Source organism: Gracilinanus agilis, chromosome 6 (genome assembly GCF_016433145.1).
Source record: "Gracilinanus agilis isolate LMUSP501 chromosome 6, AgileGrace, whole genome shotgun sequence".
Lineage (NCBI taxonomy): Eukaryota > Metazoa > Chordata > Mammalia > Didelphimorphia > Didelphidae > Gracilinanus > Gracilinanus agilis.
This window is the reverse complement of record NC_058135.1, coordinates 210,433,282-210,452,251: the sequence shown is the minus strand read 5'-3', so window position 1 is coordinate 210,452,251 and position 18,970 is coordinate 210,433,282. Positions and strand designations below refer to the sequence as shown.

General features: G+C 38.0%; 1 protein-coding gene across 1 annotated transcript in view; it reads left to right on the top strand.

Annotated features, from left to right (window-relative positions):
- Nucleotides 1-4,174: 4,174 nt before the first annotated feature.
- The window catches only part of OTOP1 (otopetrin 1), a 40,808-nt gene continuing 26,012 nt past the window's right edge, over nt 4,175-18,970 (top strand). The window contains exons 1-2 of the mRNA XM_044681761.1: nt 4,175-4,553; nt 17,651-17,787. Of these exons, the coding sequence (XP_044537696.1) occupies nt 4,175-4,553; nt 17,651-17,787 (516 nt within the window). The remainder of the gene's footprint in view (nt 4,554-17,650; nt 17,788-18,970) is intronic.

Sequence of the window (18,970 nt, the reverse complement as noted above, 5' to 3'; positions counted from 1 at the left end):
GGCATAATTCATGTGTGCCAGACTCTGCTAAGTACAATCCCTGCCCTCAAGGAACTTACTTTATGGGGGAGACAATAGCCAAGTAACTACATACAGAAAAGATATATGTATGTGTGTGTGTCTAAAAATCTTTCTTTTGGCATGTAGCATTAAATATATATATATAATTATATGCAATAATACTTTATATGTGTACATATATATATAATAAATTGGAAGGAGTTTCAGAAGAAAGGCACTCAAAGGGGATCAGCAAAGTAAAGTGAAGATTTACAGAAGGTAGGATTTTAGTTGAGACTTGAAGCTGGGAGGCAGAGGTGAGGAAAGAGCAATCCAGGCATCAGACATGCCACAAGTTGAGAAGAGAATGGTTTGTGGGAAAAAGAAGGTAGGTTGTAGATTATATTGAGGGGAGTAAATCTAGGTGGCACAGTGGATCTTTTGCCAGGCCCAGAGTCAGAAAGATTCATCTTCTTGAATCTGGCCTCAGATACCAAGTTATTTAACCTTTGTTTCCCTAGTTTCTTTATCTGTAAAATGAACTGGAGAAGTATCTTTGCCAAGAAAACCCCTGAAAACTGAACAACAAAGTGTTAGAAGATTGGGAAAGGGAGGAAGGAACCAAATTTATGAAGTGCTTCAAAAGTCAAACAGGGGAACAAAGTAGAATAATTCCATGAGGAGGGTCATATATCTAGAGTGGAAAGGACCTTATGGAAGATTTATTCCTATCTCCTTATTTTATAGATGAGGAAACTGAGGTTGAGAGAAGTGATAAAAATTGGCTACAGTCAAACAAGTAGTAAGTAGCAGAGCTAGTAATACTTCCCTGATGCCCAGAATGAGCTGAGGCTTGTGGAAAATACTAAGGATAATGTTACAGTGTCTTATAACTAATATTTGTGAATTCTTGCAGAAATTTCCAAAGAAAATCCTGCCAAACCTTACAAAAACTTGTGACATAAATGTGAGCCCCTTGAGGACGAAGACTGTGTGTCCTTAGCACTTAACATACTGGCTGGCACATACTAGTCATTCTCTACCTGTTTTTTTCTTCTCTCAAAATCATGTCATCTACTTGGAAAGAAGATGTCTTCTCAGCTCCCCATAACTTTCTACTATTTCCTTTTAGGGATCATATAATTAAAGTCTACACTGAAGTCCACTGATGCCTGCCTCATCATGATTGTATAGGTGACTGATCTCATAGGCCAGGCCAGTGGAGCTCCAGATCTGACAGGTTAAAATAGCTGAAGATGCTTGGAAGTACAAGTCTGCTGCTTGAGAACCAGTTTAGCCAAATGTGGAGAACAACTAGATATCTGTTAGGGTAGTTAATGATTTATTGAGTTGCCTTAATTTTAATTTTTTCTTCCAAAAAAGTGGAGGAATTAATAGAAGCGAGGTGGAATTTCTATTCTTGATCTGATTCTCACCAAAAAAACAAAGAAAAAACTAGTTCAGCTGGGGTAGAAAGGATGATAATCTTGAGGGCAGTTGATGGCTGCTCCATCTTAGACTTTGTGACAGATTAGAGGAAAACAGGACCCAAATTAACTTGGGTAGATTTGAATCCTGCTTCTCATGCTTACTTGTGTGACTCTGAACAAGTCACTATATGGGGATCCTAGGACTTGTAGGTCATAGGTATGTGAAGATGAAACAAGGTAATGTTAGGCCCTATATAAATGTCATTTATTTACTCCTGCAGATGGAATCTGCTGGCTGTCCTTGTGTCCTTCAGTACTCATTCTCAGACCAGTGGGTGTATAGTGGAAAGAGTAAATGGATTTTGAGTAAGGAGACTTAGTCTCATTCCTTTCTGGAGAAGTCTTGAATCAGTCTCTCTGGGCCTCCCTTGACCTTTTTTTTTTTTTTTTTTTTTGACATCTGTAGACTTGGACTAGTAATAATAGTGAACTTCTAAAGTTTGCAAAGCACTTTATAAATATTACAGGGGCAGCTGGGTAGCTCAGTGGATTGAGAGCCAGGCCTAGAGACAGGAGGTCCTAGGTTCAAATCCAGCCTCAGACACTTCCCTGGGCAAGTCACTTGACCCCCATTGCTTACCCTTACCAATCTTCCACCTATAAGTCAATACACAGAAGTTAAGGGTTTAAAAAAATTAAAAAAAAATAAAAATAAAAATAAATATTACATAATTTAACCTCATGAGGATCCTAGAGATACTTGCTATTATTACCCTCCTTTTATAGATGAAAAAGAAGTAGACAAAGTAAAATGACTTGTCCAAGCTCACAGGGCTACTAAGTGTCTGTGACTAGATTTAAACTAGCATCTTCTTGACCCCAGATCCGATGTTGTATCCACTTTACTACCTAACTGCCTCAATAACCATATAACTAGCATTTATACAGGACTTTTAAGATTTGTAAAGCATTATACAAATATTATTACATAATTTCAGATTCTAAGCCTTATTTTGCTTTGAACAGTAGGGAGCATTTCCTTGTTTATAAAAGGGCCTTGGAGGGTAAGTGAAGAAAGAACTAGCAAGGTTCTCCCCTTTTTTTCCTTCCCTAATACACTTATATATACTTTTTTCCTTCCTTTTTTTGTTTTTACATTAAAAAAAAGAACAGTTCCAAATTCTCTTCCACTCAGGCCCTCTCCCACATGTTGAGAAGGAAGCAATATTATATCCATCACATGTGATCATCACATGCACTTTGAACAAATTTTTTAACTTAAACATCCCTCAAAAACTATTTCCATATACACAGCAGAACACAAAGAAATAAAAAAAGCTTATAATTGATGGAGGTGGGCAGTGACAGAAACAGGTTATTTTGAAATCTTGTATTTTTCATTAGTTAGCACTAGTTAAGGTGGAGGATTCCCTGGAATGGGAGGTGACAAGCCCCCAGGCCCTCAATAAATATGTAAACCTTGATCCACAGCTTGGGCCTCTCCATCAGCCCATGCACCATTCTATTAATCTAGGCTATTTCACCATCTTAAACCTGAATGGACACTTTCATGCCTCTGGACAGAATGGAATTTTGAGCCTCCAGTTCTTTGGGCAAGATCCAGCTACAAACTTTGGTGTGATTTCCCACAACATAATAAATTCCACATGTTGCTTTTGAACTTGTCCTGCATTTCTGTGCTAACTTTTGACTTCCTTTTCTTTTTTATATGACTATAAAAAATGTTTCAATGGTTCCTCCTTTTTGGACATCATATTGCTTGTCCTTCCTCTCCTCTCCATCCTACTCCCAACTAAAAAAAAGGAAAGGAAAAAACTATGCCAAGCATAGTCAAGCAGGATGAATCCAAAAAGTTGCCCCAAATGTCTATCTCTTTCTGTATGAGTCGGTCCATCCACTCATCTCTGTGAAGGTGCGGAAAGTATGTTTCATCAAAAGACCTCTGAGGACATGGATGGATCAGAAGGTGTGACCCGTTTCAAAGCTATTTTTCCTTGCAATGCACAAACACACATCTCTATATACACACTAACATATATGCACACGTTTCCCCTCCCAGGCTGTCTCTGTCTCTGTTTCTGTTTCTCTCGGTCTGTCTGTCTGTCTGTCTGTCTGTCTCTGCCTCTCTCTATCCCCCTGGCTCTCGCGCTCTCTTGCTCGCTCTCTTGGCTCTCATCTGCCTCTTACTCGTACTTTCCTCGGAGCCGAGCCCAGGGATCAGTGGGACTTAGTCCCTTAGGCTATGTCTTTCTGGCAGGATACTCCACTTTACCAAACAAACTAGAAGACCGCCAACTCAGAACTAAGGCAGAACCGTGCAGACTTCAGCGGGAGCCAGGCAGACGAGCGAAGAAGAAAGAAAAGAGTGGGAAGAAGCAGCCAAGGGGGGCACCGGCTACAAAGGGGAGCGGAGGGCCGGGAAGGTAGCTATTACCTCCCGTGCTATTATCCCTGCCTCGGTTGGTGGCTCTTATAAGCCAACGCCCGCTGCCTGGGAGCTTTTTTCTTTCCCACAGACCCCGAGGTCACAAGGGTTGGGAGGACTCCAGCTTCGCGGGCTGCGCCCTGTGGCCATTCCCCCCAGCACAGCGGACAGCGCCAAACAGTTGACTCCCGGGCTAGGGTGGCGGCAGGGTGGGGAGGGCGGGAGAAGAGACAGGACCAACTTTTCCTTTTCGGCCCCTCGGGGTCTTCCTTGTTATTGGTGCAGCCACTTGCCAGGCATGGTTGCAAATCGCCACTTGCCTGTGTCTCCTTGGGGTACAGCCGGCGCTGGGGGCCAGGGGCCGCGGTGGGAGCTGGGACAAGAGCTCTCGGAGCCTCCTCTGCAGTCTCCAGCCTCCGGTCCAGCCAGCTACCCGCAGAAACTGGCCGAGGTGCTGAGCAGCCAGTACGGGCTGAATGTGTTTGTGGCTGGGTTGTTGCTGATGTTTGCCTGGGCAGTGCACGCCGTGGGCATTGGCAAAGGCGACCTTCTCTCCTACGTCATTACCCTCATGCTCATCCAGCTCCTGTGGATGCTGTGGTACGTGGCTCGGAGCTACACGCAGCGAAGGCTCATTCGGGAGAAGGACACCCACGCGGGGGCCCGCTGGCTGCGGGGTGAGTACCTCGCCTCGCCCCAGCCCCACTGAGGGATGGGGGTGGGGAGGATGTACAGGGGACGGTTTCTCTGTCCCACTTGGGCACATCGGGGCATCCTGGAAGCCCTTTTCCTAGTTACTTAATTATACTTCAGAAGTACAGAGGAATTCCAGTTGGGAGAGACCTTCGAAGTCCTCTGCCGTGGAAAGGGGGTGGGGTGGTGGGTTTGGGAGTTGGAGGACAGGCATTTGAACCCCTGATCATCTATTTGACTATCTATGTGACCTTGGCCAAATCGCTCTGCTTCCTTGGATCTGTTTCCTCATCTGTAAAAAATCAGGGCTAGGTGATTTAAGCTTCTGTTCAGCACTAAATCCATGACCCTGTGATCAGCTAGCCTAGGAGTTCCATGGATAAATTTAAAACACAACATCTTTATTTCAATATAATCAGGTTCCATTGTAATTCTTTGTATTCTGTTTTGTGAATTTAAAACCATTCTGAGAAGGGGTCCAGAGGGCTTACAAGACTGCCAAGGGGGTACATAACACACAAAAAGACTACAAACCCCTATCTAGACCAATACCCTCATTTTACAGGAGAGGAAGCTGAGGCTCAAAGAATTAAAGTGACTATCCTGATGGAATAAATACCAAAGCTCATATCTGAGCCTAGAACTTCAGTGCCAGTGTGCTTTTCACTACATAGTAGTTTTTATTTCTGTCAGTCCATATGATCTTTTTTTTTTTTTTTAAACCCTTGTACTTCGGTGTATTGTCTCATAGGTGGAAGATTGGTAAGGGTGGGCAATGGGGGCCAAGTGACTTGCCCAGGGTCACACAGCTGGGAAGTGGCTGAGGCCGGGTTTGAATCCATATGATCTTAATAGATGAGTGTCCTGAATTTCTGTAGCTGAACCTCCCTCCCCTCCCCGCCATCATCAATTTGCTGATGTTCAGCTTCTCTGCACTTAGGTTGAATCTCGTTTGACAGGAGAGACTGTCACCTGGCCATACTAGAGGCTTAGTAGGACTATCAGATTTTGGGCTTCACCAGCAGGTCCTTTGAAACCCCATAGTCATCTGGGTATCATCCTAAAGCATTAGAAGGACTTCAGTAGAGGTACTTAGTATATCTTTTGTCATAGCTCCATTTACAAACTATTTTATAAGGTGCTAGTGAGGCAAGGAATTCAAATATCACATTCTTTATTTCACTGGCGAAGACAAATTTCATTTGTCTACAGTCACACATCTAAGTTAGCAGCAAAGGTCAACCCAGACCTTCCGGCTCCAAGTCTAACGCTTGTCCAATACACCTGATCCTACCTGGCTGGAAAGGATTGCCTGTGGTCTGTCATAAGAAACCAACCCAACTAAGGGGAGACAGGCTCATCCCCAGAGGGACAGGGTATGTGTGTGTGTGTGTGTGTGTGTGTGTGTGTGTGTGTGTGTGTGTGTGTGTGTGTACACATTTGTGTGAATATTTTCAGCCACACAAAGTCAAGAACACCATCTGTTAAGACATGAAAGAGTCGTTCCCTGCCTTAGCAAATCATAAATTCTTGAAATATCCAAGGATTTATCTCCTTTATTTATTAGTTTCCACTCTAGACCAGGAATTTTTTAATCTGGGGACTGTGAACTTGGTTTTTTAATATTTTGATAACTTTATTTCAATCCTTTTAAATCCTATATAATTTACTTTATGCATTTGAAAACATTACTCTGAAAATGGGTCCATAGGTTTCACCAGAAAGGAGTGCCTGACATATAAAAGGTTAAGAACTTGATCCCTAACATTGCTCAGGTAGAAGAGGTGATGGATGGTTGGGGTGGGTGGGAGAGAAGGGTGGTTATAGGAGTCCATTGTGTTTTTTAGATCCCCCCTCCATATTGTGTAACATACATGCATTTAAAAAACTAGTGAGATAGAATGCTGGACATAGAGGTTACCTTAATAACAATAACAATAGCATTTATATATCACTTTAAGCTTTGCAGAGTACTTTACATATGCTGCCTCAACTTATTTTATCCTTACAATAACCTGCAAGGTAGGTGTTATTATTATCCCTATTTTATAGATGAAGAAACTCAGGATAGAAGTTAAATGACTTGCCTAGGATCACACAGCAAGTAAATGACTGAGTCAGGATTTGAATGTAACTTTGCTTGACTTTTAGGTATGCTACTCTATACCTAGTTAGAATAGGGAGTGCATAAAGGGGAATGAAATAAAAGATTAGGACAGTAGATGGGAGCCAGATTTTATAAGTTTTTTTTTTTTTTTTTAATGCCAGGCTGAAGAGTTTGTATTTTTTCCTAAAGGCAATGAAAAATCAATGATGAATTTTTAGTGTGTGTGTGTGTGTGTGTGTGTGTGTGTGTGTGTGTGTGTGTATGTGTGTGTGTGTGTGTGTGTGTGTTCTATCTCTATCTCTATGTTCTATCTCTAATTCTGGTCTGATTACCCATATTCTGTTCTGCCCAGAATTAGAACACATTTTTTCATATACATGTATGTATATTATATGGCCAAATCTTTTACAGTCATCATTACATTACTGATCATCATTACAACAATGCTTTTATTGTGTATAATGATCTCCCAGTTCTTCTGACTTTGCTTTACATCAGTTCATATAGGTCTTGCCACGTTTTTCTGAAACCATTTCCCTTTTAGCAAAATCATACTCCATCACAATTATGCCACAACTTGTTTGACCATCCCCCAATTGAGGACTTGTGGCAGCAGTAATTTTATTTTTGTCTTTTTAATCACCTCTCACACATAGTAGGTGCTTCATAATTATTTATTGACTGACAAATTGATTGATTGGGACTCAGCAGATCTAAATCTTAATACAAATTATTCAGGGCACAATAATTTTACTGTGCTACAGGTCTGGCCATGTCACTCCTCTGTTCAAAAATCTTCAGTAGCTGCTGGAATTCTGCTTTGCTGTGACAAATGATGAGCAACCTAATTTAAAAAAATGGAAATGCCTTCATGAATTTATGAAAAGTGAAATAAGTAGGACCAAGACAAAATTATATACAGCTACAGAAATAATGTTTGAAGAATAACTTGTTTATGTCTAGCTCCAGAGAAAGAACTGATAAAAAGAAACATGAAGACCATAGTATATATTTACATTTTTTTTTGTCAAGTGATGCCTTCTCTAGTGTGGTGAGGGGGGGGAAAGGAGGGAGATACCTGGAACCTTTAAAGTAATAAATGAACAAATTAACAAAAAGAAAAAAAACCACTAGTGGCTTCCTATTTCCTTTACAATAAAATTAGTTCCCTTATTCTCCTTTAAAGTACTCTGCAATCTGACCCTTACTTTTCTAACTTTACTTCACAATCCTTGTCTTCAGAAACCCTACATTTTAGCCAAAGGACCTCTTTCTGTTTCCAAGCTTGGTATTTTATCTCCTACTTTCCTGTGTTCATACATGCCTGGTATACACTCCCTCTCCTTACTCCAAGATGGTTCATCACAGTGCCTTCACCTCAAGCTGTTTCAACTCCCTATTGCTTGTGTGGGCACTATCTACATCTCACAGTCTTATTTATAGGCATCATTTGGAAAGAAGGCCAAGAATTCTTCCAGGATTCACACTAAAATATGTGAAAATCCAAGCTGAGAAATTTTAATTTAATCAGTTTTCACAAGGTATAATGGCTTAAACTTTCTAGTAATTCAGCATTAGTGTATGTACTTCATCTAATTAGTTAACTACTACTTATTGTTTTAAAAAAAGTTTTATTTAAAAAAAATCCTTACCTTCCATCTTAGAATTGGTAGAAGAATGGTAAGGGCTAGGTAATGGGGGTTAAGTGACTTTCCCAGGGTCACACAGGTAGGAAGAATCTGAGACCAGATTTGAACCCAGGAACTCCCATCTCTGAGCCTGGCTTTCAATCCATCCAGCCACCTTAGCTGTCTCCTACTTATCCTTTTAAAGGGATCAGGAGAGTTAGTGTGGTATAATGAAAAGAACCCAGACTAGTCAGAAAACCTGTGTTCTAAACTGATCTCTGTCACTAACTAGCTGTGTGACCTTGAGCAAAGTCACTTTTCCTCAGCTTTGAAAGGAGATGATAATGCAGGGTGTACTTCACAGAGTTATTGCAAAAAAAAAAACAAAAAAAAAAACACAAAAAACAACCCAACACTTTTTTTTTTGGTCGAAAGTTTTATTCATTCGTTCATGTATTTATTTGTTGGCTGGAATCTTTAATTAATTAATTAATTAATTGAAAGCATTTTCCCATGGTTATAGGATTCATGTTCTGTCCCTCCCCTTACTCCACTGCCCTCTCATAGCTGCTGCACAATTCCACATTTGTCACTGATCAAGACCTATTTCCATATTATTGATATCTGCACTAGGGTGCTCGTTTAGAGTCAATATCTCCAATCATATCCTCATCAACCTATGTGATCAGGCAGTTGTTTTTCTTCTGTGTTTCTACTCCCAGGGTTCTTCCTCTGAATGTGAATAGTGTTCTTTCTCATAAGTCCCTCAGAGTTGTTCTGGATCATTGCATTGTTGCTAGTAGAGAAGTACATTACATTCAATTTTACCACAGTGTATCAGTCTCTGTGTACAATGTTCTCCTGGTTTTGCTCCTTTCACTCTGCATCAATTCCTGGAGGTTGTTCCAGTTCACATGGAATTCCTCCAGTTCATTATTCCTTTGAGCACAATAGTATTCTGTCACCAGCAGATACCACAGTTTGTTCAGCCATTCCCTAATTGAAGGGCATACCCTCATTTTCCAGTAAAAATCAACACTTTTAAAAAATGGTAAAGTATTTTATAAATATGTTATCATAGTTTTTAGGGATTTTATGAAGGATTTGGATGCCCTAAATGAATTCCCTTCTTCCTCCCTTCCCCCCTTTTAAAAATTATATTTTTATTTTGAATATTTTCCCATAGTTACATGTTTCATGTTCTTTCCCTCTCCCCAAACCCCCATACCTCCCTTAGCCAATACACAGTTCCATTGGGTATCCCTTTCCCCCTTTTAATACTCCTTTCTTGACCTGAATGGGCAGAGGTAAGCCCTGGCAGAATGATGAATTAAGCAAAGTGAATTTTTGATGGCAACTGATTCTTTCAGTGCATGTTCACCCTTCCAGTGAATGGTGAAACACTTTAGTCTGACATCTCTGAGTAGTTTCTTTCTATGTACTGAATCTACAACTCTGTTATCCCTCTATATACAATCAATGCATTGTGTGGCCATGAGTGGAATTTCAAAATTGTGAAAGGACAACTTTTAACCGATCTATATCTAAAAAAGAATCTGCTCTGCAACATAACCAAAAATGATCATTCAACTTTGATTGAAAGACCTTTAGTGAAGGGGAACCTACTACCTTCCAAGGAGGTCTATTTGACTTCTAGATTATTCTAATTGGGTATATGGGGTGTTCCAGGAAGACTAGAAACTCTGGTTCGAGAGCTTGCTGAGCCCATTTTTAGGGCTGCTCATCCACCTTCAGTGACTACCTGTCACCTAACTCTCACTTGTGGCTCCAACAAGATGTAGCATGTGCAGTGGCCACCCCTCAGATGGGTCGAACCAGGTTGAGGACAACTGACAGCCTCAAATCCAACAGTGATTTGGGGAAGATGGTGAAGACTTCTCTTGGCACTATATGCAGATGAGAACAATTTGTTCCAATGGCTGACTGAAGCAAGAGCTATGGAGTGCTTAGAGATTGGTCAGACATCAAAGATGCCATTGGCATCCAGTGCTTCTCAGGCCATAACCAGATTGATTTCTGGTAGAGCTATGCATGAGTAACTGGAAGAAAAATCCTTCACCATATGAATCCATGACTTGTCAACAGCAAGCTTTTGTCTTGCCATTGGACTTGGATGACTTTGGAAGAGAGAGTGAGCCCGATGACTTTGTGCAACTCTGCTTCACTTAAATCGAATTCATGCTCAAGACATTCGTCACTTCATGATGTCATTGGTCCTCTTCAAAAATAAAGAACCAACAATTACAATTGTTACAAAGATTTTCTTATATTAAGTTAATTTTTGTCATTTTCCCACTTCTACTCATTGCTTCTACTTCTTTCCTCAAGGACCAAGTCAAATCATCACTTTCATCTTCCTTGATAGCCTTTCAGATATTTGAGGACAGAAATCAAATGAGAATTGCATGGAAGTTCTTTGTATATGTTAAGGTGCTGTATACATGCAAGCTGTTAGTTTTATTTTGTCTACTCTAAGTCTTTTCTTCTCCAGGCTACACATTCTTTGATCCTGGGAATTATCATTTTATTGTATCATCTCAGGGACCATCATTATCCTGATTACTTTTTTGAGATCCTTTCCATTTTTTTTGATGTCCTTAAAATATGGTGCACAGAAATAGGCATAGTATTCCCAATGTAGGCTAACCAGGGCAAAGTACAATAGAATATCACCTGCATAGTCTCAGTGACTTCTTTTAATTCATTCTAACATTGCATTTGCTTTTTTTTGGATAGCATCACACTATTGACTCAGATTGAGAATACCATCTAAATATTTTTCAGGTGAAGTTTGCTTAGAATTCTCCCATTTTTTGCTTATATAATTGATTTTTGAGGCCAAACATTCTACATTCATTCCTATTAAATTTCATCTTCTTAGAATCAATCCATCATTCTAGCCTATTCTGACTCCTTGCAAGTTAGTTCTCTCTTATAAATAGCTAGATAGGTTTGCATTCTGATAAGAATGCTACGCATGCCCAAAGTCATTGATAAAAATGGTAAAGAACACATGGCCAAGCACATATCTAGGCTGGATTCCATTAGAGAACAATTTCTGGGCTGTTCAATCCTGGCGAGCCAAGTCATAAGAAACCTATCTTCTGAAGAAAAGAAAAGAAAATGAATTGAACCATTCAAGATTATTCTTTGGGTTTGACTATTCTATGAATTTGGAATCTACTTTTTTTGTTGCTGTCTAACCCACATCTTGCCATCATTAACACAAGAAGATCAAGAGATTTTGTTAAGTGTTTTGCTAGCATCTAGGCAAGCTATATCTATAACATTTCCCTGGTCTACCAGATTAATAACTTTGATGTCCACTGACCATTCTTTTAATAATACATTCTAATATTTTGCCAAGAATCAGTCAACCTCACTAGTCATTCCTTTTCATAAAATTGTGAAATCTTCCCTTCTCTATTTCTAGAGTACTCTTCTTCTCCATTATCTTCCATAGGTAAATAAGAGTGGCTCAGTAGCTAGGGTGTTCTGGTTTTTCTTTTTTTGTACCCTATGATATAGCTCATCATAGCCTATTGACTTATCATCAGAGGCAGCTAGTTGAGTATTTACCATCTGTCTAAAGATCACTAGATATTGCAATGAATAGAACTCTGGACTTGGAGTCAGGAAGACCTGAGTTTAAAGCTCAAACACTTACAAAGATGCGTGACCCTAGGCAAAGTGCTTCACTTTTCTCAACTGTAAAATGGGGATAATAATTGGACCTATCTCACAGGCTTGTTGTCAAGAGCAAATGAAATAATATCTATAAAGTGCCTAGCACAATGCTTGTACATAGCTGGTGCTTAATAAATGTTTGTTACCTTCCATTTCCTTTTTTCCTTGGGTTTAGTCCTTTCAAGTCCAAAGATCATTTTTCTAGAAAAAGAAGATAGAAGGAAAGTGAGTTAAGCAGCTCTGCCTTAATAAATGCTTGTTCCATTTCTCCTTTTTTATCTGTTATGTCTAAATCATAATCTCACCCAACTCTCATGGCAGCCCTATCCTTTTATTTTTATTTATCCTACCTCCAGGAAAACTAAATCTCCCTTTCTTGTTGTCCTGGACTTTTTTTTTTGCAAAGAGCCTCATCTTTAAGATAATATTATTTTTAGAGGACAATACCATGATATACCTTTCCTTATTTTCCCTATTCTGTATATCTTTTTTAAAAAAGCTATTTATTTAGGAAGAAAACAAATAATTTCATAAGACAGGGGTTAGAAATGAAATGAGGAAAACTGAGAACATTTTTTGCTAGTACACTAAAAAGATCTCCCTGGAACTTTTACTACCATGCTACATAGGGAAGGAGACTTCTTTCAGCTCTAGGTCTATGATCTTATGGTGCTAAGGGGAGAAGAACATGGTTCGTAGAAGACAAGATTCAAGACAATTCCAAAGAGGGAATTTTGTCAGTGTTTTCACAACACTTAAGACAAAACATCCTTTAGATTTCCTTGTCTCATTGACAAATCACATTTTCATATAGGTAAAAATTCTGACTTTTTTTCCCAAATAAAATTCAAATACCATAATTTTAAAAATCTCCAGAGTTTTTTAGATATCCCACTTTGATGTATAAGATTTTAGGAGTTTTGCTACTTTGTAATATTTAATTCTTCATTTGCATCCAAACATCTCATGTTTGGGACAAAAATATTAAAAAAAGATTGAATTATTCAATTTCTTCAGTTGACATGTGACTTTGCAGAGAGCTTGGTAAGGCATCACCATATTCCTGCTGGAGATTTCTAATTGGAAGCAATCAGTCATACATATATGGGATGGATCAACATAGATTTCTCAGCAAAAGAGAGTGCTGAAATTTGCTTTTCAGAATCAAGACACTTCATCCAGATAATTTAGCCTAGCTGATATTAGGTTGGTTCTTTTTCATATCAAATTTTCATCTTCTTTAGAACTTGCCCAATTCTATACTTAAAGTCTCAAGTTCCTTGGTAAGCCTAGAAACTCCATTAAATATCTCTTGGCAGGTTCAGGGTGGGAGACTGAATGGAAGCTTGGGTTAGCCACACCAGAACTATGACTACCTTTGTCAACTCTCCTGTCCTCAGTTCTCAGACTGTTTCCAAGTCTATTTTACAATGCTATTGGTCAATGAGTTAACTTGTGTGGCCACATGGGGCTTTTAACACTGTTCTTTTTCTTTCTCTTTGTAATTGGGTTTCAAAAATCTTCATAGTTGAGTATTTTCTTAAGTCTAGGTGTTGTCCATGTTCTGTAAATCTCTGCCACTTGGTATATTTTCTAAGCGTTGTCTTTGGTTCTTAAATCACATTCATTTTCTCTTTTAAAAAAAATCTATACCTTCTGTCTTAGACTCAATATTAAGTATTGGTTCTAAGGCAGAAGAGCCATAAGGGCTGAGCAATTGGTGCTAAATGACTTGCCTAGTTAAGCAGGTTTGCTAGGAAACAGCTAGGAAGTGTTTGAGGCAAATTTGAACCCAGGATCTCCTGACCCCAGATCTGGCTCTCTTTATCCACTGAGCCACCTAAGTGTTCCTCTGATTCATTTTTAAAATTTGTTTTTACATCGAAGTCCTTATTAAAAAAAGAAAAAGCAATTCTTCATCCTCTTCCCCCGCTCCACCTGGAAAACCTGGAACTAAGAGAGCTATTCTTTGAGCTGGTTTATCTTCCCTTCTAGGAGGGACAATAGCCTGCACTTTGAGCACAACTCCTTGGCCATGGAAGAGAGAAAAACATCATAGACTTCATTCAGGTCACTACTGAATTCTTCCTGATTGCCATACTTTTGGGCAGCAAAATCATCTTTTTTTTTTTTCCTCCCTCAAAGCTTTTCTGGTAACTTCCCTTAGCAACTGTAGGAAGTCATATTCCCCCTCTAGGCCTCAGTTTCCTCATTTATAAAATAAAGGCTTTGGACTAGGTGATCTCTAAGTTTTCTTCTGGCTGTAAAATTGATTCTCAGCTCTTTAACATTTATTGAATAACTTCTTTGAACCCCTAAAAAATATAATTCTTATCTTCCAGGAAATTAAGAGTAAATAACGCAAGACAGAATTTGCAAATTTTTCTGCCCTGAGCTTTTTGCTTGAAGGGTCCTGCCCTCAGTCAGGAAGCACTTGAGGAGAGTGTTGGATTTGGGGTCAGAGAGCCTGAGTTCAAATTGTGGATCTGGTGCCTTGTGCCTGTGTAACTTCAGGCAAGTCCTTTAATTTCTAAGGACTTCAGTTTCCCTATTGATAAAATTAGGAGATAAAATTGGACCAGATAGATAATATTAAGACAGTTTTAAGCTCTAAATTTATGATACTTTGTGATAAATCAACACCAAATTAATTACTAAGAACTAGAGTCATCTAACATCTTAACATAAAGTGATGAAACTCACATGGTGGGAATTCTAGATACCAAGTCTTTGCAGTAGGGAAGATATTTTTGGTTGGAAGGCTTTTCTCCAAATATGCCATATAAAAAGGTGGAAATAGAGACATATGTTCCTAGAGGACTATACTAGCATCTGAATTCTGCAGCTTGAGTACCTGGATTGGGAGGCACAATCAGGGTTTGTTTAAAGATATCTAGGTGGAATTGTCTGCAGAGTTATGGCTTGGTAGTATGACCATGGTATTTTCTCATAGGAGTGGAAATCACTGCATGGTTGATTCTATGGAGAGAAAAGTCTTTTGACCTGTAAAGTCAGTTCCTGTGGGTGAAAATTTCCACTGTCTTTCTTGTTTTCTGAAGTGCAATAGATTCTTTTTCCTCTTCTCCAAAGATTGAATTTTACCCAGGATCACTAATTTCTCAAGCTATCTAGTCTTCTTGGGAATTGTGGTCTAGGGTGGAGAAAAGATTATGCCAGTGAAAATATTGCTCTAGGAATACTGCCATTTGTACTTTTCTCCTTTATTTTTTTTTAAACCCTTACCTTCCTTCTTGGAGCCAATACTGCATATTGGCTCCAAGGCAGAAGAGTGGTAAGGGCTAGGTAATGGGGGTCAAGTGACTTGCCCAGGGTCACACAGCTGGGAAGTGTCTGAGGCCGGATTTGAACCTAGGACCTCCCATCTCTAGGCCTGGCTCTCAATCCACTGAGCTACCCAGCTGCCCCCTTTTCTGCTTCTTTATGATACATAGATCCCAGAGTCATAGACTATCCTAGCTAGAAGGGCCCTACAGTTGAGATGAGTTTATCCTTCCCATTTTATGTGTGAAAAACTGAAAGTTTTTCATAAAGTCACACAGCTAGTAAGTTACAAAGTATGAATTCAAACCATGGTTTTCTCATTCCAAGGCCATCATACTACTAAAGAGTCTTTTTTTCAGTTTTAAAAGTCATTATTTTTTAAAATTAAATTTTCAGTTCCAAATTCTCTCCCTCTCACCACCCACCATCCATTGCTCCTAAAATGAGAAAGCAAGAAAAATAAAACCTATTCTTATAGTCAAGCAAATAAACCCCAAATTGGCCATATTAAAAAACCCCACAACCCTGCCTTACCTCCCCCGCCATCATAATTCTCTTTCTACACTCTGATTCTATCACCTCTCTATGTGGAAGAGGGAGAGCATGTTTCATCATGAGTCCTCTGAAATTGTGTTTGGCCATTGGGTTGATCAATGCTCACAAGTCTTTCAAGGTTGTTTTGACTTAATTGTTATTATATAAATTGTTCTGGTTCTGCTCATTTCCCTTTGTATCATCTCATGTAAATGTAACTAGATTTCTTTGAAACTATCCTCTTCATTATTTTTTTATAACAAAATAGTATCCATCACATTCATATGCCATAATTTGTTTATGGACAGCTTTTTGATGGACAGCTCCTAGTTTCTAATTCTTTGCCATTACAAAAAGAACTGCTAGAACTATTTTTGTACGGTTAATTTTCCTGTTTCTTTGATCTCTTTACAGTATAGACTTAGTAGCAATATTTCTGGGTTGAAGGACAGTTTAATTATTTTTTGGCCATGGTTCCAAATTGCTTTCCAAAGAATTGTTGGACCAGCTCACAACTCCACAACAGTGCATTCCCACAGTCCCGTCAGCGTTTGTAATTTTTCTTTTTTTTTTTGTCTTTGCAAATTTGATAGATGTGATATCAATGTAGATTTTTTTGTATTAAATAATTTCCAAAAAATAGAAAACCATTTCAGAGTGACTTTTCAGAATGATCCTAGGTAATATATAGTTACAGAGTGATAGAATGTTAGTTGGAAGGAACCCAAAGAGTCATCTTGTGTACCTTTTCTCATTTTATTGATGAGGAAACTGAAGCCCAAAGAGTTTGAGGGACTTGCCCATGGTCACAGGTAATAACTTGCAGAGCTATTATCAATTTACTATTATTATCTCAATCTCAGATTCCATGACTGAATACTCTAATACTTTGAAAAATGAGTTTGGCCATCATGGGTCACATTCCATTCTTGCTTTATAAAAGGTCTTTATGAATTGTTGTGGCCAAAAAGTTCATCACCTGATGGCAAACCCTCTGGTGATGAACTTCCCTATGCTTAATCATCTTGTCACCTGTCTGCATATTCCAGCTCAATCAAAAACACATCATCTTATTTCATCCTCATGCCAGTCCTGTAAGATGAGGGCTACAGATAGTATCATCCTTATTTCTTCCCCCACCACTCATGTCAGTGTCCAGAAGAGGCCACTGGGCTTGAAAGAGCTTAAGTGACTTGCTCAGGGTCCTACAACAGCTGAGTTTCTGTAGTAGGATTTGAACCTAAACTTTCCGACAAGTCCTGTGTGTGAACCATGCTTCTGCTTCCTGCTTAATAAGTGTTTGTTGAGTGGAAATGAATGTCAAGTTCAGTTGAACATTTATTATTTCAAACAACTTTAAAATAATGTGGTTGAAACCTGAATCTTTGCAAGGATCCCAAAGCAATTGATTTCTTTCCAGAAAAAAAAAAAGAAAGCTCTTTGCCCGTCTTCCTATAACCTAGTGAACAATAGAAATGGAATGTCAAGTGGTTATGTTACTTTTCATTGGATCACTCGTACGGCAAGAACTGTACGTTTATTGTTCTCCTTTGTGAGGGCCGGAGATGACTGTTCGGTGCCTTCTTGCTGCCCACTGCATGGGATACGAGGTCCTTTGTGCCCACTGTGATTGGGTCCGGCGGCGAGGCTCTGTCGTGGAACAGGAGGCTCTTAGAAGGGCTCAAGCATCATCTAGCGAGAGATGTAAGGGGATGGCTTTCTTGCTCATTGGTCTTCCTCAGCCCTTCAAGACTGACACTCTTCTTTCCTGAGAAATGATTCTGAAATGTCTGCTGCCTAAATTAACCTTTTGTTCTTTCAGGCAGTATCACGCTTTTTGCTGCCATCACCATTGTTCTAGGTTGCCTTAAAGTTGGATACTTTATTGGATTTGCAGAATGTTTATCAGCCACAGAAGGAGTCTTTCCAGTTGCCCATTCCATCCACACTCTCTCACAGGTAAAAAAAACGAGCTTGCTTTCTTCCTCTGAAGCTGATTATTTGTCAAATATCCAGTACCTCTTTGCTGAGTTCCTACTGAATTTAGGGAAGATCCGATCCCACGGTGTGATCTCTTACTTTCCTGCCCTAATGGAATACTGTCCTGTCTTGTGGTTCTCAGTCACATTTTGCTCCCAGGAGTGCATTATTCTTTGTACTGAGGAACTGTGGCACTGTGGGAGAATTGGGTGATTTGTGAAATCATTTGTGAAATTGCCATCTTAAGTTCCCTGTGCCACCTGGCAAACGTAGCCTAAATTCCTGATACACCCTTTGAAAACAGATCTTTGTCATAAGGAGGAAGATAAAATCCACCTGCCTTATCTGTGATATAAAGCAGTACATGATGGTACATCAGAGGAATAAAAACAGAAGGATCTATAGCTGTGAAGCAAAGTCCTGCTTATCCTGTGGCTTACACTCACCCAAATTTATATATTATCATTTATATTTACAAATGAGATGAAATTAAATATTAACTTAATTATTGAACATATATTTAATTTAATAATAGTAATTGAATTAGTATATTTAATTTAAATATATCAAATAAATTATTATATTTAAATTAAATAATTTAAATATATCAAATAAATTATTATATTTAAATTAAATAATTTAAATATATCAAATAAATTATTATATTTAAATTAAATAATTTAAATATATCAAATAAATTATTATATTTAAATTAAATAATTTAAATATATCAAATAAATTATTATATTTAAATTAAATAATTTAAATATATCAAATAAATTATTATATTTAAATTAAATAATTTAAATATATCAAATAAATTATTATATTTAAATTAAATAATTTAAATATATCAAATAAATTATTATATTTAAATTAAATAATTTAAATATATCAAATAAATTATTATATTTAAATTAAATAATTTAAATATATCAAATAAATTATTATATTTAAATTAAATAATTTAAATATATCAAATAAATTATTATATTTAAATTAAATAATTTAAATATATCAAATAAATTATTATATTTAAATTAAATAATTTAAATATATCAAATAAATTATTATATTTAAATTAAATAATTTAAATATATCAAATAAATTATTATATTTAAATTAAATAATTTAAATATATCAAATAAATTATTATATTTAA